The sequence below is a fragment of the Amblyraja radiata genome, chromosome 3 (assembly GCF_010909765.2).
Source record: "Amblyraja radiata isolate CabotCenter1 chromosome 3, sAmbRad1.1.pri, whole genome shotgun sequence".
Classification (NCBI taxonomy): Eukaryota; Metazoa; Chordata; class Chondrichthyes; order Rajiformes; family Rajidae; genus Amblyraja; species Amblyraja radiata.
This window is the reverse complement of record NC_045958.1, coordinates 89,641,006-89,664,763: the sequence shown is the minus strand read 5'-3', so window position 1 is coordinate 89,664,763 and position 23,758 is coordinate 89,641,006. Positions and strand designations below refer to the sequence as shown.

Here is a 23,758-nt window from a genome sequence, read left to right as displayed (position 1 = left end):
CAATGGATGTTTTTAAGGTGGAGATTGACAAATTCTTGATTAGTATGGGTGTCAGGGGTTACGTGGAGAAGGCAAGATAATGGGGTTGAGAGGGAAAGATAGATCAGCCATGATTGAATGCTGGAGAAGACTTGATGGGCTAAATGGCCTAATTCTGCTCCACTGACTTTTGAACTTATGAAACTGAAAGTGAAGAGAAAGCACCCATTACCTCTTCCAAGCTAAAAAGGACACCGCCAATTGGAGCACCAAAAGCCACAGAGACTCCAGCTGCTGACGCTGCAGACAACACCTGTGTGAAGAAACAACAGTTGGTGAACTTACTTTAATGTCTAGTTGTTTAGTTTATTATTGTCACATGTACCCAGGTGCAGTGAAAATATCTTTGTTACCTGTTATCCAGTCAGTGAAAATACAATACACGATTACAATCATGCCATCACAATACAGATATAGGATAAAGAGAGTAACATTTAGTGCAAGATAAAATCTGATTAAAGACAGTGCGAAGGTCTCCAATGAGGTAGATGAAAGGTCTGGACCGCTCTCTAGTTGGTGATAGGATGGTTCAGTTGCCTGATAACAGCTGGGAAGAAACTGTCCCTGAATCTGGAGGTGTGTGTGTTTTCACACTTCTGTACCTCTTGCCTGTTGGGAAAGAAAAGACAAAGGAGTGGCTGGGGTGAGACTGGCCCGTGATTATGCTGGTGGCCTTGCCGAAGCAGCGTGAAGTGCAGATGGAGTTAATGGAAGAGAAGTTGGTTTGCGTGATGGTCTGGGCTACGTCCACAACTCTCTGCAATTTCTTGTGGTCTTGGATGGAGCTGTTCCCAAGATGTGGTTCACAGTGAATACTTTTAGATGCAGAAAATGCACAGAGGTAGATGTATAGTCTTGTAACCAGGGTAGGGGATCAAGTACTGGAGTACATTGGTTTAAGGTGAGAGGGAAATGATTTAATAGGAACCTGAGGGGCAACTTTCTCCATACAGTGTGTGGTAGTTATATGGAACGAGGTGCCAGACGAGATAGTTGAGGCACGTACAATAACAACATTTAAAATAAATCTGGTCAGGTACATGACTCTAAGATTGGCTTGTTGACAGATGGCAGAAGGTATTGTTGGATCAATGTTTCTATTGAATCACATTTAAAAAGGTTAAGTATAACCAACATCACAGAGATGCAGTGGTAGAGCTAGGTTGAGCGCAGGGGAGTATATGTGTGTGCGCATAGTTTGAACATTCTCCCTGTGACTATATGTGTTTTTCTGGGTTCTCTGGTTTATTCCTACTTTCCGAAGACATACAGGTTTGTAGGTTGATTAGATTCTGTAAATTGCCTTTGGTGTGTAGGACAGAACTAATGTGCGGGTGATCAATGGTCGGCGTGGACTCAGTGGGCCGAAGGGCCTGTTCACACTGTATCTCTAAACTAAACTTAACCAAGTGCTTTATAAAGATTCAAGAGTCAAGGCAGAATGCTGATTACAAGACCTACCTCTAAGATGATGGGAAACAAAGCAAGCACAGAAATGCTTGACAAACCTTTGAAAGGGAAGGAATCGTAAGAAAAAATAATGAAAAAATATAGTAGGATTCCTACCTCTCGCTTCTTTGCTTCATTTTTGTTGTATTTTGGGAATAAATAAGAAAATATATTTCCACAGCAACAGGCAACATGTACAAGAGGACCCTCTTTCCCCAGGCTGAGTCCAGAAGCCACAGCTAAAACCAGAGTGATTGTTTTAATTAGCAACGTCCATTTGCCTAGGTAGCCCCGGATGATGAAGCCACTAAGAATAGTTTTAATCTGTAATAGAGAAACATAAATAATATTAGATTGAAAAAAAATGGTGTTATGTGATAAGACAGGCAGATAAACTTGGGAAGAAAGAATAAGGAGTGATAATACTGACTAAACGCAAAGTTCTAAAGGGTGGCACGGTGGCGCAGCGGTAGAGGCTAATTTATTTTTGGTAAAAGTGTAAATTGTCCGTAGTGTGATAGTGCTAGTGTAGGGGGATTGCTGGTCGGCGAGGACTCGTGGGTCGAAGGGCCTGCTTCCGCGTTGTATCTCTAAACTAAACTAGAAGAATGTGAGGACAGAGGGTGCTGGGAGTGTCTGTGCGTTCACCATTGAAAAACCTAAGGCATATTCAGATTCAGATTCAGATTCAGATTCAACTTTAATTGTCATTGTCCGTGTACAGTACAGAGACAACGAAATGCATTTAGCATCTCCTTGGAAGAGCGACATAGCATATGATTTGAATAAATATTTACATTAGCATATATACAGACATAGTGTTTTTCCTGTGGGAGGAGTGTCCGGTGGGGGGGGTTGATTGGCAGTCACCGAGGTACGTTGTTGAGTAGAGTGACAGCCGCAGGGAAGAAGCTGTTCCTGGACCTGCTGGTCCGGCAACGGAGAGACCTGTAGTGCCTCCCGGATGGTAGGAGGGTAAACAGTCCATGGTTGGGGTGAGAGCAGCCCTTGGCGATGCTGAGCGCCCTCCGCAGACAACGCTTGCTTTGGACAGACTCAATGGAGGGGAGTGAGGAACCGGTGATGCGTTGGGCAATTTTCACCACCCTCTGCAATGCCTTCCGGTCGGAGACAGAGCAGTTGCCATACCATACTGTGATACAGTTGGTAAGGATGCTCTCGATGGTGCAGCGGTAGAAGTTCACCAGGATCTGAGGAGGCAGATGGACCTTCTTCAGTCTCCTCAGGAAGAAGAGACGCTGGTGAGCCTTCTTGATCAGAGTTGAGGTATTGTGGGTCCAAGAGAGGTCATCGGAGATGTTAACACCCAGGAACCTGAAGCTAGAAACACGTTCCACCTCCATCCCGTTAATGTGGATGGGGGTGTGCGTGCCGCCCCTGGACTTCCTGAAGTCTACAATGAGCTCCTTGGTCTTCTTGGAGTTAAGGGCCAGGTTGTTGTCAGCGCACCATGCTGCTAAGTGCTGGACCTCCTCCCTGTAGGCCGACTCATCGTTGTTGCTGATGAGGCCAATCACCGTTGTATCATCTGCATACTTGATGATGGTGTTAGTACCATGTACAGGTGTGCAGTCATAGGTGAAGAGGGAGTAGAGGAGGGGGCTCAGCACACGGCCCTGTGGAACGCCAGTGTTCAGGGTGAGGGTTGAAGAGGTGTGCTTGTCTAACCTAACAGACTGTGGTCTGTTGGTTAGAAAGTCCAGTATCCAGTTGCAGAGGGAGGGATCGATGCCCAGGTTACCGAGTTTGGTGATCAGTTTAGATGGTATAATGGTGTTGAATGCTGAGCTGTAATCGATGAACAGCATTCTTACGTAAGTGTCTCTGTTGTCGAGGTGGGAGAGGTAGGAGTGATGTGCCGTTGAGATGGCATCCTCCGTACTCCTATTCTTGCGGTAGGCAAACTGATAGGAAATTGGAAATACCAATGTGGGGGGTAGGCAGCCTTTGAGGTGTGCCAGGACCAACCTCTCGAAGCACTTGGTGATGATGGGAGTTAGTGCAACTGGGCGGAAGTCGTTGAGGCTTGCCGCAGTGGAGTGTTTTGGCACTGGCACGATGGAGGTGGTTTTAAGGCACGTGGGGACAACTGCTTGGGCAAGTGACAGGTTGAAGATGTCAGTCCAGACGTCTGTCAGCTGCGCAGCACAGGCCCTGAGCACGCGCCCGGGGATGCCGTCAGGGCCAGCAGCCTTACGTGCATTAGTCCTACTCAGTGCCACGTATACGTCGTAGGGGGTGAGTGTGAGGGGTTGGTGATTGGCAGGGAGCACAGCCTTGATGGCTGTCTCTAGATTGTCCCTGTCGAAGCGGCCATAGAAGTGATTAAGCTCCTCAAGGAAGGAGGCGTCGCTGGATGTGGGGGTGGTGTTGGAGGGTCTATAGTCCGTGATGGCCTGGATGCCTTGCCACATGCGTCGGGGGTCGGAGTTGTTGTTGAAGTGCTCCTCAATCCTGAGCTTATGGCAGTGCTTGGCCTTCTTGATGCCTCTCTTCAGGTTAGCCCTGGATGAGCTGTAGGCTCCAGTATCGCCTGACCTGAAAGCGTTGTCCCGTGAAATTGAGAAAGTCATCAAAATACATGGGCATATTGAGTGAGTGGAACTTATGGGATTTTAATCCTCATAAGTAGAGGCTTCCTAAAAGCAGGAAAGTTACATTGGAATCCATGAAAACCTGGTGGATTGGATTCAAAATTCAGCTTAACCATAGAAGATAGAAAGTAGAAATGGAAGGGAGTTAAGGGCCTGTCCCACTTTCACGACCTTTTTTACTCGTGGACATTTTTCATCAGGCTAGAAAAACGCCCTGACCTACTTCATGCCACGAGTACCTACGACTAGCATCACTGCCTGCTACAACCTACCTACGACCTCGTGACAACCATACTGCGAGTACGAGTCAAGGGCAAACTCAGCAGGGGTCGTGAATTAGGTCGTGAAAGTGGGACAGGCCCTTTATTCTGACTGGAGGTCTGTGACCAGTGGTGTTCACCAGCAATCAATCCTGGTACTTCTGCTATTTGAGAAATGGTACCCTGAGATTAAGCTGGACCAATGTGAGGTTTTGCACTGGTTCTGACAGAGGTCAAATATAAGAAAGTACCCTAGGGAGCATTGATGTAGAAGGGAGCAAGTCGATAGCTCCCCCAAAGTGGATAGGATGATGAAGACAGTCAGTCAGTGTATAAAAGTCAGGATATTTAACAATGCAGCGTTTAAAAACTTTGGTTAGGCCATATTTTAAGTATTATCTGCAATTCTGTTCATCACATTACAGGAAGGATGTGTCGGCTTTGGAGTGGGTAAAGAAGAGATTCACCAGGATGTTGCCTGGACTAGAGAGTATTAGATATAAGCAGAGGTTGGACAAACTTGTGATTGTGTTCCCTGGAGCATCTGAAGGCGAGGGGGGACCTGATGGATGAATGAAAGGCACAAACGCGGTAGATAGTCAGAGTCATTTTCCCAGAAAGAAAATGTGAAATACAGGATGACAGTTTTAAGGTGAGAGAGGGAACGTTTAAAGGAAATTTACGAGGCACACAAACTGGTAGGTGCCTGGAACGCACTACTAGGGAAGTGGTAGAAGCAAATAAATAGTTTTAATTAATAATTAAAATAAAAGAGTAATAAATGTCAAGATGCATCTAAACAGACATAAGGCCAGCGGGGAATAGAGGGATAAAGATCATGTGCTGGCAAATGTGCAGATTAGATTGGCATCATGATCAGCACAATGTAGTTGAAGGACCGGTTCCTCTGCTGTACTGTGCTATATCTGTTCTACATAAAAGAGGCTTCAAGGACAAATTGTTTTCTAAATGCAGATCTGTTATTCACTGCAAGTGATGGTGGTGGAATAAATCAAGGTTTTCGAGGGGCATTGGAAGGAAAATAATCTGTCGGGCCAGAGATGGGATTGACTGCATTGCTCTGCTAGATGGTCAGTTTCCTTCGTGCCCAAATCTTTCTTTAATTCTGTGAAAGCATTTCAAAATCGTGCCAATGACAGTGGCACATTTCGGGAATTGGAAAGCACGTTTGACACACTGCGACAGACCAGTCATCACTCATAAACCTTTGAATCATGTGAGAGTAACACGAGGAGACAAAGGTTAAAACTGATGCCGAAGACTTAAGAGGGATCAGGAATTGATTTTTCATTTAATAAGCATTGAGAAATTGCTTTTACACAAAATGACATAGAAATTTGACAGGCATTTAAAATTATGAAGGACTTAGACATTGGCATAGAGAAACTCCCCAGCATGGGCTCAAGTGAGCTGAATAGCGCCCTTCTGTGCAGTAACCCTTCTCTGATTCTGTAAATTGGAGGTCATGCATGTTTTCTCCTAGATTAATTATAATAGTTTGAAATCCCCATGCACTTTTTATCCAGCTAACTAAAAAAAAGTAAAATTATGGTTAGTATTCAATCAAGATGCTCGTTCAAATTTCTTAATATTCTTAGCATATGTGGAGAACAAACATGAAAGGTTATAAAAACATGTCAAAATTGGTACTTGTCAAGATGACATACTAAGGAATACAGTTCTTCCATTCTCCCAAAGGAATTCAGAAGTCATAGACAGAATGACTCATTTTATTCTAACAAATTGTTTTGATTCTCAACACAAGACCGGCCTTCAGAACTGAAAAATATTTCTACTGGCAGTTGAACTATTATTGCCCAGTGCTATATGATAGCCCAAGTAGAACTGGACTAAATCCTTCACACTCAGCTCAGTTAAATATTTCAGACAGCAGGAGACAGAGGACACTAAATTCATCATTCCAGATTAGATCCAAATTAAGAATCCAAATATAATTTGATGTGCAAATCACAGGTGAATGTTTTTTTCAATTTCTTACCAGTTTTTTAATTTCTCACCCGTTTCTTACTAATTTCTGACATCCATGTCAGTGAAGCTTTTTAACTGGCTTCTACTGGGAGACATTATTCTTGCCCATTGATGTGTTTCGGCTCAACAGGAAACCTTTTCTTTAGACTTTAGAGATACAGCGCGGAAACAGGCCCTTCGGCCCACTGAGTCCACGCCGACCAGCGATTATCCCATACACTAGCACTATCCTACACACTAAGGACAATTTACAATTCTTACCGAAGTTAGATTAACCTACAAACCTGTACTTCTTTGGAGTGTGGATGGAAACCGCAGCACCCGGAGAAAACTCACACTGGCACAGGGAGAACGTACAAACTCCATACAGACAGCACCCATAGTCAGGATTGAATGCGGGAGCTGTAAGCAGCAGCTCTATCGTTGCACCACTGTCAGGCAGAGACCGTCATCTCCTAACAACGAGTTTTGACCAAATGTCTACACCTGAAGCTTTACAACCTTAAATTCTTACAGCAACAAACAAGTCATTTCATTCATCATGCCCATGTTGATAAAACATTAACTGGTCCTTTATTCTTCTCAGGTATAGCAGGCCAGTCATCCAGTGTTGCATTTAATGAAGAAAAAAATGACTTTTTTCAGAACAGTAAATGTAAATTACATTGTTAAAAGATTTTTAAAAAAATGTTTTGAATCTCACCTCTGGAATCCCAGAGCCGCAGGCATATGGAGCAAACACCTTCACTAAGGAAACAGCCAGGAAGCCAAATCCCAAGGCCCAAAGGATGTACATAATGTAGTTCATTATATAAGAACCTGGACCCTGCAAAACATTACACCAAAAACGCTGAATCACAGCCTGCAAGCTTTTGGGAAACATATACTCATGCATCTTTTATCCCAATGTTAGCACTGGGGAGAGAACAGCTCCCATTTCAGGCAGATCACCATTAGGCAAATAATAAGCACCTAGTTTTCAGGTAACGCCGAATAGTCAACAACAGAACAAAACACTCTCAAACATTTTCAAACCTCCCAGAATATCATTTTGCTTTCAAACTCTGTGGATGGAAAACTGATACCCATATCTTCTTCTTGCGAATGGCGTGCACAGCCTAACGTTGTAGGACAACTTGTTCTATTTGTTCTTATTTGATTGCATTTGTCGAAACAGGGCGGACCACGTGAAGGTTGCAATCTTCCACCCCGATACCCATATAATTAACCAGAGGTATTAAGGGTACTGAAGGCACAAGGAACTGCAGATGCTGGAATATTGAATAAAACTTTAGACATTAGAAATACAGCGCCGAAACTGGCCTTTCAGCCCATCGAATCTGCGACAACCAACGATCATTATCCTACACACATTATCCTAGGGTCAATTTACAATTTTATTGAACCCAATTAACCTACACACCTGTATGTCTTAGGGGTGTGGGAGGAAACTTGAGCACCCAGAGTAAGCCGTGTGTAGGAAGGAACTGCAGATGCTGGTTTAAACTGAAGATAGGCACAAAATGCTGGTAGACAAAAATGCTGGAGAAACTCAGCGGGTGAGGCAGCATCTATGGAGCGAAGGAATAGGTGACATTTCGGGTCGAGACCCTTCTTCAGAAGAGTTACTCTAGCATTTTGTGTCTACCCAGAGTAAACCCATGTGGTCACAGGGAGAATGTACAAACTCCGTACAGACAGCACTCGAGGTCAGGATCAAACCCGGGTCTCTGGCGCTGTAGGACAACAACTCTACTGCTGCGCCACAGTGCCGCCCGCACTGTTACAAGATTGAGACAGACAACAACAAAATAAATCAGATTGAAGAAGAAACTGAAATATCACCTGTCCATGTTCTCCAGGGATGCTGCCTGGCCTTCTGAGTTACTCCAGCATTTTTGTGTCTTTTTTTGTAAACCAGCATCTGAAGTTCCTTGTTTCTACTTTTTACTTATTTGAATTTCAGCAAAAATGACTGCTTATACAGTATGCATAAAGGTGACATCTGTCATGAGGTATTCACAGTAAGTCTACTTACATCCGCTTGTCCAATTATTAATTCGGCCCATGTTTTCCACTGAGGACATTTGTTTCTTGCTTCAAACGTTGTCTCACTCGATCCCCAGCAGCACTGTTCATGGTTAAACCACAATGCGCTCAGACAAATGCCCTCCTTTAAATCAGTCATCCAGTCAGCAGCAATATCTATTAAACCAGCCAAGGCACCTGAAGATTGTCACATCAAATCACACCTTTAGTTGCCAATTTTCTTCAAAGTTTGAATGCATGAATGAATTGTGCAGCCTGTCACTAAAATCAAACAATCTAATTTGTGCCAAACTCAGTTTTTTCATGGTACAAAATAACAACTATGTGCCACCTACCTTCAAGTTTATTCCACCATGCTATCAGAACGAAAGCCAAGATACATGCTAACAATTAACTCATTCTACTTTTCACAGTTTAAAAGTGAATTCTACTTATTTAACACCTTTCGTACAGAACGTCTCAAGATGCTGCACAGAAATAAGTGATTCTGAGTCACAGAAGTCAAGATTGGAAAGGTATGACTGCAAGTCTGATGAAATGCAAGATACGGACGGAGAGGAATGCGAGGTATTTAGTGCAAACTGACATTTAATGGGTGCTTCAAGTCCATTTGGAATGGACAACTTTGAAGGAGGAAGGTGCTTGCAGGGGAAGTGGGTGGAGATTGGAATCATTCCATTGATGGAATCCAAGGTATCTCTCTTATTTCACATCTCTGAAGTAGCTTGTTACAAATGAATTGCCTGCTAGACCGCTTCAGAGGATGATTAACAATCAACTGCATTGTTATAGACATGAGGAACTAGAGCAGAGAGAACATATAATAACATAAGCTAACTTGGGTACTGGAAAGCAGTTTGTCAATTATTTACTGGGAGTAGGAGACAAGTCTCATTGAAAAAATCATACAGAGAGGACAAGGCAGGAAAAAAAGATAAATGACAAATTCAGGACTGGAGCTAAGAGAGGCATCTTCAAAAAAGTTTGCCTTAGGGGCAAGAAGAAATAGAATCAGAAGAGGCATCTGAATGGATGGACTTCTCAAGACATGGTGTGCAATACACCAAAATTTCCTTTGTAAGAAAAATGACAACCTATGAAACATTGCACAATTATTCGCAAGGACAATGGTCTTTTATATTCTGTGGCAGAAGGTAGCAGGTACTGAAAGAAGCAATGACTATGAACAAAGATTTTATTCCACTGAATTTTCATCACATTGACATTCTTTCACATCTTAATGTATTTGGAAACTATTGCCACCAAAGATGGATAGAGCATAAAAGATTTGAGATTGTTGGCACTTTGCATAAATCATATTTCACACATATCAGGTATTATGCATATCTGCACAACTATAACAAATCACTACAGCTCCACCACCAATTTTCTGACAAATGGTTGTCCGGCACCTCCTTTAATCTGGGCAAAATTACGAGAGCAACTTGAAATCCCCCCTGGAAATCCACCCGAAAATGTGGCGCCTAGGTGAGGCTGCCGATCTCGATCTCATCGGAACTTCTGTGGCCGATCGGTGGGTCAAATTTGACCCCTGCAGTCGGGACTCTGGAAAATTGGCCTGGCCGGAGCCAATAGACAATAGGTGCAGTAGTAGGCCATTCGGCCCTTCGAGCCAGTACCGCCATTCAATGTGATCATGGATGATCATCCCCAATCAGTATCCCGTTCCTGCCTTCTCCCCATATCCCCTGACTCCGCTATCTTTAAGAGCCCTATCTAGCTCTCTCTTGAAAGTATCCAGAGAACCGGCCTCCACCGCCCTCTGAGGCAGAGAATTCCACAGACTCACAACTCACTGTGTGGAAAAAGTGTTTCCTCATCTCCGTTCTAAAAGGCTTACCCCTTATTCTTGAATTGTGGCCCCTGTTTCTGGACTCCCCCAACATCGGGAACATGTTTCCTGCCTCTAGCGTGTCCAAACCCTTAATAATCTTATATTTCAATAGGATATCCTCTCATCCTGCTAAATTCCGGCAGATCCGTTCTCATAGCCGACTTCTGCGACTGATCGTCGGGTCAAATTTGCTCCCTGTGGCTGGGACTCTGGAACTCCGGCCTAGCCACTTCGGAGGCCGACTTTGCCGGCCGGTATCTCAGCCCCTTGGCGGCCTAGACAAACCAGTCGGTACAATTTGACTTTTCTCAGAGGCCACGACCTCTGTTACCACGATCAGTGGCAAAATGGATAATCCAGCAAGGCTCTGGAACCAATGGTGCCAGAAAATCGGTGGTGGGCCTGTATTACATTATTAATGAGTCTGCTTCCGTCCATAAACAATAATTTGTATTTCTAGATCTACTTTAATGTCATGGTTTATCAGCAGTATTTATCAGCAGTATTAAAAAAAAACTCACTTAAAAACATAAAGGAAAGAAGCTCTTAAATTCTGACTCTCTGACCTAGTATTAGCCATCTGCCATAACATTTTCTTAGATGGTTTGGAGATGAGGGGTGTTTATGAAGGAAATTCTGGAGCTGAGTCCAGACAGCTAAAGGAAAAGCCACCAAGGGATGGCAGTGGAAAACAATAATGATTAAAATGGAATAGTGCAGATGTCTCAGTGGGATGGAGGGCAAGAAGAAATAAGTAGGGGTGAGATCACAGAGACATGTTGAAAACACCAATAAGTATTGTAAACCTATAATCTTATTTAACAAAGAACAATGTAAATTGTAAGGTGATAGCTGCTCTTACGACAAAGGCAATTGAGAATACGTTTATGAAGGGCAAACTGGGTCTTCATAACTCCTGTAAAGTTGATCAGAAATCAATTTCCAATCCAGATATTAGGACTCAGGACTTAAACATCTGCTATCTTTCCCAAAGAGTTCGAAATTTCTTCATATTAATGTTTATCAAGAATGAGTTCACAGAACTAAACATTTCTCATTCAACGATCTCTGTCAGATATATTTACAATCGATAATGACGTAGCATCCATCCCTTTACCTGATGCCAGACCAGTCAGAGTTACAACCAGCCATCCAGACCAAGCATCATATAAGCTTTTTACGAACTCCCATACAGAATCTTTCTTCCTGCTAGTAATCTGCAACAAAAGAGTATTGAATTATAAACTACATTCAAAACTATTTGTCCAGCAGTACTCAACTTTCCTGCTTAGACATCAAAAATAATGTTTATGAAATATTTTCCTGAACTTTTCATCATGCACACTGTAAATTAAAAATAAATACAGAAACCAATGTTGCACTGATAAGCAAAAACTAGTAATTGGTTCCTAATCCTGTGCCTCAGCAATGGACTCAATGAATAAGCTTTGTCAGTCTTTGACAAAAGAGCAACCTTCAACACTGTTGTAATGATTATCTGAGCTATAAAAATTTTATTGCAATCATGTCATCTCGCATTTTTCCCAACACAATTTGAATCGTTTCTTAAATGCAGTTAATTATTGTTAACCTAATGATAAACTGACTTTATAAATGTGATTGCAATGGAATGGACGAGGGAATGCTGAGTAATACAAGGTGCTGCAGTAACTCAGATGGTCAGGCAGCATCATCTGTAGAGGGAATGGTGACATTTTGTGTTGGGTCTGAAGATGGGTCCTGATTTGAAATGGTGCCTATCCATTCCCTCCACAGATGGCGCCTGACACGGTCATTATAGTGCAAGCTCAGTTAAATAATAAGCAGCCAGAGGAGGTAGTTGAGGCAGGTACTAGCATAACATTTTCAGAGACAATCGTACAGGTCCATGGATAGGACAGAGTTAGATGGTTATGGCCAAGTGCAGGCAGGTGGGACTAGTGTAGATGGGACATGTTGGTTGGTGTGGGCAAGTTGGGCCGAAGGGCCTGTTTCCACGTTTTATGACTTTTTGTCTCTAATAATGATTTCCGCTCACCTGTGACCTGGCATGCATTTCTGAGAAAGGCTCAAAGTGCCAGCTGGATGGCAAGCTCAAAATGAGAGGGTTTAAGCTGGTCTGGCAGTGGGTGGTAAAATGAGATAAATTTGAAAGGTGCCAGAGAAATGGGGAATCAGACATATTGTACCATTATTTAACAAAACTTTTCTGTCAGCTTAATCTTGGTGGAAGGCAAGAAAATCTAAGGGACTGTTCTAATCATCATCTCTGAGGATGCAGATTAACCAACGACAGCATGGATTGGATGATGACATTGAAGCAAAAAAACACAGGTGCAAAAGTCCAAAATAAAAACAGAAAATCCCAGAAAAACTCAACATGTCAGACAGTGCCTGTGCAGAGAGGAAATGAGGCAAAGATTCAGCTGTGATTTTCTATCATTCTTTTAGCAGCCCTAGATATTCCATCAACATTGGCTCTATCTCTTTATCAACAGAAGCTGCCTGATCTGCTGAGCATTTCTATTTTTGTTAAGAGAAAGTTGTATAGAACAAAATTGATTTGAAGTTTTGAAGTGGCAACAAGGATGGTAGACCTGGATTTCTACCAAGGCACCATGAGGAAGATTGATCAGTGAAATTTAAGTTGCCATGATGTTCTGCAGGCTCAGTAGGAGGTGTCACGATGTTTGTGATATTCATTAATGGATTGCACCAAAATGTTAGAGGTATTTTTAAGAAGTCAGCAGCTGATAAGAAAAAAGTATTGTGGTAAGAGTGGGGGCAAAAAAGGTTTTAAAAGAAAGTAAGTTATTTTCAGACAGGAACAACAGTGCAGTTAGCAAATAAAGTGGGTCCCCTTCAAGACCATTGGAAGGTTTGAGTTATAGAGAGAGAATAGATAGGCTAGCAGTACTTTCCCTGGAGCAACGAAGGCCACGGGGTGACCCTATACTGGTTTATAAAATAAGTGGCACAGATAAGATGGATTGTCACAATCTTTTCCCCCTCCGAGTATGGTTGTCTAAATGTAGAAACATAGGTTTAGGGTCGAAGGATAAAGATTTAAAGGGGTCTAGACAGAGGGGGTGGATAGGTGGAACAAGCTGAAAGAGAAAGCGCTAAATGCAGATCCAATTACAATGTTTAAAAGACATTTGAACAGGTTTATGGATAGGAAAAGCTCAGTGGGATGTGGGCCAAATGCAGGCAAATGAGACAAGCTCAGGAATGTAACTTGGTCAGCATGGACCGAAAGGCCAGTTTTCATGCGATACAATTCTATAGCTCTGGTGGACAGTATTCATTTGGAAAGGCAGTATGATCCTGTGAGGAAAAAATCCTGCCTCACTAATTAAAGTTTTTTTGTGGAGGTAACTCCGACAATTGATGAAGGCAGGGCAGTAGATGTTGTCTACGTCGACTTTAAGATATTTGACGAGGTCCTGCATGGTAGGCTGGTCTAGAAAGTTTAGGCAACAAGGGACCTGAGATGCTTGCTAATTAGAACTAAGAATATCTTTGGTCCTCTCTCCACTATCTGCCCTACTGAATATTTTCAGCATCTTCTGATCTCCTCTAAATGAGCTCCTGCACGTTGTGATCGACACCACTGACGGTGATCTCAAAACTTAAAAGACAACAGAAATAGTAGTTATTAAAATAAATATATTTAGATTCACCACTTTTCTGAATTGTTCATCTCTCCACCAATATTCAATGTGAAATTACTTGTCCCACTCACCTTTCTGTGCCTTTCACGGTCTTTACACTTCTCCCGCACCCAGTCAATGGTGTGGAAATCATCATATGTTCCAACGCCAGGTATTGGTTCGTCCAAAAGGTCCAATAAATGCGTTGTGCTGTTTATACCACCCCCATTCGTCATTGTATAGTTGGCTCCTTTAAGAAGAAAATTCATAATAATTTCATTCACAGCAATAAACTATTTGTGTGATTTTCTTTTTTTTTTAATTGACATTGATCCTGGAAACAATCAGACATTATGCTATAATTAGATTCCAATTATATAAATCCACATATATTTTAATCCAAATTGCAATGAAAACATTCCATTAATTCCTGCTCCAGACTCCTCTCAATTTACAGGCAGTGCATCATCCACTGTGAAGACACAGTGCTGGTGTAGCTCAGCAGGTCCGGCAGCACCTCAGGAGAACATGGATAGGCGACATTTTGGGTCGACACCCTTCCTAGGAGTCTGAAGAAAGATCCTGACTTGAAACGTCACCCAAGTCCATCTATCTTTGACTTCACCATGTGCCAACTGACAGAATCAATAGGCACAAGGAATCTATTTTAATGCTGTATTGAAGACAATACGCAATGCTAGAAACTAATTTCAAGCATTCTTTCGTTTTTAACAAAGCAAATCCTTTAATCTTATTTAAAATACAAAAATAATTCCCAACAAAAATGATGACGTAATATTCTGAAGATGGTTGCATGGACTAGACTACAATACGAACCAGTAACAAACTGAAAATATACAACCATGACCCACTGGCATCTAAAAGTAAAGAAATAGTGTTACAGTTACAGATAAAGTGCAGATAAATGAAGTGCAAGGGCTGCAATGAGATGTTGAAATTTCTTGCAGCCTTGGGCAGAGCATTTTCCAAACCAAGCTGTGATGCATCTCGGTGGGATTCTTTCTACGCTTGAGTTGAGTTGAGTTAAGTTTTGTTTATTGTCATGTATAGTGAGAAGCTTTTGTTGCGTGTTGACTAGTCAACGGAAAGACTACACATGATTAGAATCTAGCCATCCACAGTGTACAGATGCATGATAAAGGGAATAACGTGAATAAAATTTAATGCAAGATAATGTCCAGTAAAGACCAATCAAAGATAGTCCGATGATCTCCATTGAGGAAGATAGGAGCTCAGGCCTGCTCTCTAGTTGTTGGTAGGATGGTTCAGTTACTTGATAACAGCTGGGAAGAAACTGTCCCTGAATCTGGAAGTGTGTGTTTTCATACTTCTATACCTGTTGCCTGATGGAAGAGGGGAGAAGAGGGAGTGATTCGTCCTTGATTATGCTGGTGGCATTGCCGAGGCAGCATGAGCTATAAACGGAATTAATGGAAGGGAGGCCGGTTTATGTGATGGTCTGTGCTGCGTCCACAATTCTCTGCAACTTCTTGCAATCTTGGATGCTGCTGTTCCAAAACCATGCTATGATGAATCCTGGTGCACCTGTAGAAGTTGGCAAGAATCGCTGGATACATGCTGAACTTCTTTAGTCTCTTGAGAAATTAGAGGCTATGGTGTGCTTTCTTGGTGACAGCTACATTGGTCGATTGGTAAAAGCGAACATTGGTTCATGTTCATAATTTTTCAACAGCTCTATTCCTTTTGTACTACTACACCCTTTTAACACGGTTTGAATTCTGATCAGCAATCCTAAATGAGTGATTGTTTGACAATATGAATCCTGACACAAAGATTGAAACAAAATTCTGAAGGACATTAACAGACTGCGACTGCTTCCATTAGTAACATGACACCCATATTTTCTGAAGGAACATCAACTTCACAAAGAAGACATGAATGAAAAATAAATATTTGATATCAATCTTCAGCCTTTAGGAATATTAGTCTAAATCTGCTTTTGTATACTTTCAGATAAATCATCCACTGCCATAACTGGAAACTTTCCTCAATCCTGGCATTTATAGTCATAGCTTGGACTCTGTGACAAACTGTGAGACTAGTTTTAATTGATTACTCAATTGAACAAGAACAGTTATTAACAAAAAAGACACAAAGTGCTGGAGTAATTCAGCGGGTCAGAGGGGCATCTCTGGAGAACATGGGTGGATGATCATTTGGGTCAGGAATCTTCTTCAGATTGAAGAAGGGTCCTGACCCAAAACATCACCTATCCATGTTCTCCAAAGTTGCTGCATGACATGCTGAGTTACTATAGCAGTTTCTGCCTTTTTTTGTAAATCAGCATCTGCCGTTCCTTGTATCCACATTAACAAAACGGCATCAGCTAAGGAGGTGGAGCAAGTTATATGACTGAGAACTCACAATCTACATGCAGTAAAAAATAATCTACTCTGAAAATAGTCTATTTAAAAGAGAAAGGGAACCAGAACCTGCAGTGACATCTCTCTTTAAAAGCAGGGTAACATTTCCAGAACATCCCTTGCATGGAGGAGTATTGCAGATACATTATGTAGATAGAAATCACTTAGTCAGGAATAGAGGTGTGGTCTCCTGGTTTACTGTTAACAGGGAATATGGCCCCATGATCTCTTCTTGAGCTGGTTGAAGTGCTACCACCCTATTGCTACTTTTGGAAGCACTGAAGCTCTGAAGTGCATCAAATTAATTGCAATATCCAAATTATTTTAACTCCTATTGACAGAATTAAATACCTTTGTTTTAGTTGTGATTATTTGATCTTTGTTGCTGTTCTTTTCATTCTTTCAATTTAATTGCAGCATGTAATTCTTTTTCACTCCACATTTTGACTATCTCAGTACATGTGAGAATAATAAACCAATACCAACCTATCCGACTATGCACATATTCAGTGTTTCCATTTACACAATCTATCTTCTTTGATCTCTACAGTACCAGTGAAGGATCATATGATTCAATGCTTCCACACTGGCCTGGTCTTTGAAGAGGAAAGTGCCCATGATATTTATGTCTGCTGAATTAACATGCATTTTATGTTCTAAACATAATAAAAATGTACTACAGATGCTGATTTATACGAAGGATAGACACAGAATGCTGGAGTAACTCAGCAGGTCAGGCAGCTTCTCTGGAGAAAATGGATAGGTGACGTTTCTGGTCGGGACCTTCCTTCAGACCGATTGTCGTGGGGGGGAAGGGGGAGAAACGGGAAGCAAGAAAAAAACCTGGACAAATTGGGGCCAGCACCAGATGACCAGGAGGTTTCCTGATAGGTCGATTGTCAGCTAGAAACGGTGTGATCTCAAGAGGGATACATTGATATGAACTGTGGAACTGGCTATCCAATTTTTAGTGGGGGGGGGGGGGGGGGTGGGGGTGGGGAGTTGGGGGGGGGTGGGGGGGTGGGGAGGGCCAATGGGATGGGAAGCGATAGGTGGTGTTTGTAGAATTTATTTAAAATTAAAGACTAGTAGGCCTTGGTTGACTAGGTGATGGCAGAAAAGTAGGCCTTGGCGGACCAAGATTAAGTGTTCAGTGAAATGGTCGCCGAGTCTATGCTTTGTCTCGTCAATGTACAGCAGCCCACATTGGGAACACCAAACACAGTAGTGAGGTTAGTGGAGGTGCATGTGAACCTCTGTTTAACCCGTTCTGCAGTTAGCAATGATATACCCGTTTGGGATCACACCGCCTCGAGCCAACAATCAGCATATCAGGGCAAAAAAAATCACCCATGTCATTTTCTCAAGTCTTGTTGCAAAATACAGCTTCAAAATTGAAAAGTGTTTCATTAATTGGTGTACTGTTTGATTAAAATGTTAGAGTAAAGAATGCAATCAGGGAAAAAATACACTGTATTCTTTAATCTAACATTTTAATAAAACAGTTCACCAATTCAGGAACCACTTTTCAATTTTGAAGCTGTATTTTGCAACAAGACTTGAGAAAATGACACGGATGATCTTTAAATTTCCTAATTTAGCACGCTTGAATGCTTAAATTCCTTTCCAGCTATTGAAAGGATGGCATGTAACATAGGCTAGAACATTATCATTTTGTTATGGGAATCAAAGTTGGAAATTAACTATTATGATATGACTGCAAGAAAAATAAATGTTGGTTACATGTTGAAAAGAATGAGAATGGATTCTGAACAGATTATTGTTACAATTTATATTGTAATTAAATGAATTAGCTATATCAATATCAAACAAAACTAAAATGGGATTAACTAAATTTACTGTGTGGATATATTAGCAAGTCTAGGATGAACATTTCTGCCATCGGCCAGCTTGGACAGCTGCATTGGATTTTTAATCAATGGGAATGTGATTGGAATAAATGTTTTAATAAAATTTCCACAGCCTTGTAAATTTTCAGAAAGAGAAAGAAATACAATCAATAAAGTAGATTACTTGGAGCCAAACTCCAGTTTATGCAAAGCGATTAATTTTGCAGCACAACAAATACAATTGTTTGAGATTGTTTCAGAAAATTGAACAGGCTGCTACAGTTGGTGCTGACCTTATTCCAAAATCTGATGTAATCTCTGTGCTGGGAAACTGCTCATCTAGTTATGGTCTAAACTCGTGACTGACTGCAGGGTAATACGATTAATCATGAAACCAGTCTCGATTTCAGTAGCATTTATGAAGAGGGGATATCAGATCTGTCTATTTTTCACATCTTCTTGTTACCAGACTTGACAAGAGTATATTTACTATGCATCTCCAGTCATAGAAACATAGAAAATAGGTGCAGGAGGAGGCCATTCGGCCCTTCGAACCAGCACCGTCATTCATTGTGATCATGGCTGATCGTCCCGTATCAATAACCCGTGCCTGCCTTCACCTTATATCCCTTGACACCACTAGCCCCTAGAGCTCTATCTAACTCTCTCTTAAATCCATCCATTGACTTGGCCTCCACTGCCCTCTGTGGCAGGGAATTCCATAAATTCGCAACTCTCTGGGTGAAAAAGTATTTTCTCACCTCAGTCTTAAATGACCTCCCCTTTATTCTAAGACTGTAGCCCCTGGTTCTGGCCTCGCCCCACATTGGGAACATTTTTCCTGCATCTAGCTTGTCCAGTCCTTTTATAATTTTATACGTTTCAATAATATCCCTCCTCATCCTTCTAAACTCCAGTGAATACAAGCCCAGTCTTTTCAATCTTTCCACATTAGACAGTCCCGCCATCCCAGGGATCAATCTCGCGAACCTACGCTGCACTGCCTCAATCACAAGGATGTCTGTCCTTCCTCAAATTAGGAGACCAAAACTGTACACAATATTCCAGATGTGGTCTCACCAGAGCCCTATACAACTGCAGAAGAACCTCTTTACTCCTATACTGAAATCCTCTTGTTATGAAGGCTGATCATGACGATCAGTCATGATGAAATTGCCATAACGTACAATTGTATTCCAGCATAGGCTGAAAGTGAGAGGGAGAGATTTAGGAGAGGCATAGGGGGTAGGTTTTTCAGTCAGGAATAGAGCTCTAGCCTGCTCAATCTCTCCCTATAGCTCAGGCCCTTGAGTCCTGGCAACATCCTCGTAAATCCTCTCTGCACCCTTTCCAGCTTGACAACATTTCCCCGATAGCATAGTGCCCAAAACTGAACACAATACTCTAAATGTGGCCTCACCAATGTCTTATGTAACTGCAACAAGACCTCCCAACGTCTACACTCAAGTAGTTAGATAGAGCTCTACAGGCTAGTGGAATCAAGGGATATGGGGAGAAGGCAGGCACGTGTTATTGATTGGGGACAATCAGCCATGATCACAATGAATGGCGGTGCTGGCTCGAAGGGCCGAATGGCCTCCTCCTGCATCTATTTTCTATGTTTCTATGTTACTCTGACTGATGAAGACTAAAGTCCCAAAAGCCTTTTTGTGAAGCCACTTTCAAGGAACTATGTACCTGGACGTTAACATCTTAGATGACCAGTCCTGGTCCCAGCACATAGATGTAATCACAAAGATTTTCTATTGTTTTCTCTGTTTTCCTAGATTTTACACAGATTCATCATGTCAGTGAATACTCTAAAATACTGCTGATGTACTGTAGAAAGAAACCAGACTGATTGCCGCATAGCCTGGTACAGCAATTTCAAAGCATAGAAATGCAAGAAGCTGCAAAAAGTTCTGGACTCAGCCTGGTCCATCAAGGACACACCCCACCCCACCATCGAAAGCATCTACACGATGTACTGCCTCAAGTGGTGGCATGTATCATCAAGAATCCCCACCATACGAACTAGTTTCTCTTCTCACTGTTACCGTCGAGCAAGAGGCACAGAAGCCTGAAGTTGCACACCTCCAGATTGAGGAACACCCAATTTCCTGCAATGATCAGGTACTTGAACAAAGCCATACACCCCTAATCCTACAACATTTTGTACTACTATCTTGTTATGGGTTTTTTTTTATTGTCTTGTAGAATTTGTGCATCTGATGTATAATGTATGTATATTTCATGTTTCTATGTTATCCAAATTTATGTGCCTGTGATGCTACTGCAAGTTTTTCATGGTACTGTGCTTGTGGAGATGACAACAAACTTGACTAGACGAGAGGAGTTTTGACAACTCAGAGACAAAACTGCTCCAGTCAAGTCAAGTTCTACCATAACCAATTTTATTCTCCACACATTCCCCTTCTCCTTCAATTCCCCCTGGATTCTAAAACCCACCTATAATTGGGGCACTTCAATTTAAATTACCAACCCACACATTTTTGGGACATGGGAGGAAACCAAATCACCTATGAGAAACTCACTCAATCAAAGGGAGAATGTGCAGGTTCCACACATTCAGCACCCAAAATCGTGATATGATACGATTAAACTTTATTTATTCCAGGAGGGAAATTGAACTGCCAAAAGTCATAAAACACAAGATCCATGAAACATGAAAGTGATGAGTAGAAAGGATTGGGGATGTGCAAAGATTGGGGGGGGAGGGGAGTCAGTCTACCCCATGACAGAAGAAAGAGGAGTTGTACAGTTTGATAGCCACAGGGAAAAAATGATCTCCTATGGCATTCTGTACACCTTGGTGGAACCAGTCTGCTGCTAAAGGTACTCCTCAGGTTGACCAGAGTATCATGTGATCAGGTTGAGCAGTGTGATTGATATATGATTGCTGGAACTGAGGCAGCAGCTCTTCTAGCTGTGCAACTGTGCTGTGTTTATGGTTCAGTGCTGTCCTGATTTCCATCCTATGCGCTGCAGCATGGAATTAGAGAACGTCAAATGCCAGCTCAGCACACAGTCCTGAAGATTGTAGGTTAGCAATATACAGGCAGATCTTGGTCCTGCAACATACCTCATGCAGGAGGAATTCAACCACAGCAGAAATACAACCATGTTCAAACCTGAACTGAACAAACCAGGCTATATAGGCTAGACACAAAGTGCAGGAGTAACTCAGCAGGTCAGGCAGCATCTCTGGAGAAAAAGGATGGGTGAGGTTTCGAGTCAGAACCCTTCAGACTGAAAGTAGGAAGGGGGGGAAACTTGAGGTAGGAAAAGACCAGAACAGGGTCAGCAACAGATGATCAAGGAAGGGTAGAGCCCATAATGGCCCATTATAGGCTAGCTCTTTTTTTAACCTTGGCTCGTAGGAACTTGAGGGGTGACCTTTTGGAAGTTTATAAAATGATGAGAGAATAGATAAACAAAAAAGCTGGAGAAACTCAGCAGGTGAGGCAGCATCTATGGAGCGAAGGAAATAGGCCCTTCTTCAGACTGATGTGGGGGTGGGGGGGTGGGAAGGTGGGAAGAAGAAAGAGGCGGAGACAGTGGACTGTGGGAGAGCTGGGAAGGGGAGGGGAAAGAGGGAGAAAGCAGGGACTACCTGAAATTGGAGAAGTCAATATTCATACCGTTGCGGTGTAAACTACCCAAGCAAAATATGAGGTGCTGCTCCTCCAATTTATGGTGGGCCTCACTTTGGCCATGGAGGAGGCTCAGGACAGAAAGGTCGGATTCGGAATGGGAGGGGGAGTTGCAGTGATGAGCCACCGGGAGATCAGGTTGGTTATTGCGGACCGAGCGGAGGTGTTGGGCGAAGCGATCGCCTACACTTGGTCTCGCCGATGTAAAGCAGCTGACACCTAGAGCAGCGGATGCATTAGATGAGGTTGGATGAGGTGCAAGTGAACCTCTGCCACACCTGGAAAGATTGCTTTGGTCCTTGGATGGAGTCAAGGGGGGAGGTAAAGCGACAAGTGTAGCATTTCCTGTGGTTGCAAGAGAAAGTGCCAGGAGAGGGGGTGGTTTGGGTGGGAAGGGACAAATTGACCAGGTAGTTACAGAGGGAGCGGTCGCTGCGGAAAGCCGAAAGGGGAGGAGATGGGAAGATGTGACCAGTGGTGGGATCCCGTTGGAGGTGGCGAAAATGTCGGTGGATTATCTGTTGTATGTGACAGCTGGTAGGGTGGAAGGTCAGGTCAAGGGGGATTCTGCCCTTGTTACGAGTGGGGGGATAGGGGAGTGAGAGCAGAGTTACGGGGTATAGAAGAGACCCTGGTGAGAGCCTCATCTATAGTAGAAGAGGGGAACCCCCGTTCCCTAAAGAATGAGGACATCTCCGATGCCCTGGTGTGGAACACCTCATCCTGGGTAGAGATGCAGCGTTGAAGGAGGAATTGGGAGTAGGGGATGGAGTCCTTACAGGAAGTAGGGTGGGAAGAAGTGTAGTCCAGATAGCCATGGGAATCAGTGGGTTTATAGTGGATGTCGGTCAGTAGTCTGTCACCTGCGATGGAGATAGTGAGGTCTAGAAACGGTAGGGAGATGTCGGAAAAGGTCCAGGTGTATTTGAGTGCCAGATGGAAGTTAGTGGTGAAATGGATGAAGTCTGTTAGTTGTGTATGGGTGCAGGTGGTAGCACCAATGCAGTCGTCGATGTAGCGGAGGTAGAGTTCGGGGATAGGGCCACGGTACGCCTCGAACGTTGCCTCACCCGCTGAGTTTCTCCAGCTTTTTTGTCTACCTTCGATTTTCCAGCATCTGCAGTTTCTTCTTAAACAAGAGACTAGATAAGGTAAATAGCCACAGTTTGGGTCCCATGGTAGGGGAGTCTAAAGATAGGGGAGGGTATAGATTTATGGTGAGAGGGGAAAGAATGAAAAGGGGCCTGAAGGACAATGTTTTCATACAAAAGGTGGTGCATATATGGAATAAGCTGCCAGTGGAAGTAGTGGAGCATACAATCACAACATTCAATAAATATTTGGACAGTCTAGTGAATAGGAAAGGCTTGGAGGTATATGGGCCTAACAGAAGCATGTGGGATAAGCTCGATTAGGTCGACATGGATGAGGAGAAAAGGATGGGTGATGTTTCGGGACTTCTTTCTGAAGAAGGGTCCTGACCTGAAACATCACTGATCCTTTTTCTCCTGAGATGCTGCCTGACTCGCTTAGTTACTCAGCACTTTGTGTCTACCTTCAGTATAACCCAGCATATGAAGTTCCTTTCTGCACTAGTTATTTTGTGGAGAGCTAACTAAAAGTCAGCGCTGCTAGAAACTTTAAATAAATCAAATGTCTATTGCTGAAAATGCCGGACTTCTATCTTTTTTTTATTACTGTACATTGCATTCAAGAAGCAATGAAAGCTTTAAGAGATAGGGTTAAATGAACAAACAACACATTTCTGTACCAATATTCTCACAAGAAAATGGCATCCCCAAGTCCGAAAATACATGGCTATGTAATTAGCTTAATTCTTTAAATATTTGCAAGTGTGTATTTTTCAGACAAATAATTGATGTTAATTGCATCTTGGCA

The 23,758-nt window shown here is 42.6% G+C and overlaps 1 protein-coding gene across 4 annotated transcripts in view; it reads right to left on the bottom strand.

Moving 5' to 3' along the window:
* Nucleotides 1–23,758, bottom strand: part of clcn3 (chloride voltage-gated channel 3) — an 82,986-nt gene that overhangs the window by 31,199 nt on the left and 28,029 nt on the right. For all 4 annotated transcript variants that reach the window (XR_004411456.1, XM_033018297.1, XM_033018299.1 and 1 more), the window contains exons 2-7: nt 14,023–14,180; nt 11,395–11,494; nt 8,412–8,599; nt 7,077–7,199; nt 1,606–1,812; nt 212–292 (exon numbers count right to left, since the gene is read on the bottom strand). Coding sequence is in view for 3 of the 4 variants with exons in the window: in XM_033018297.1 (XP_032874188.1) it covers nt 212–292; nt 1,606–1,812; nt 7,077–7,199; nt 8,412–8,599; nt 11,395–11,494; nt 14,023–14,180 (857 nt within the window). In the remaining variant the exon portion in view is untranslated. The remainder of the gene's footprint in view (nt 1–211; nt 293–1,605; nt 1,813–7,076; nt 7,200–8,411; nt 8,600–11,394; nt 11,495–14,022; nt 14,181–23,758) is intronic.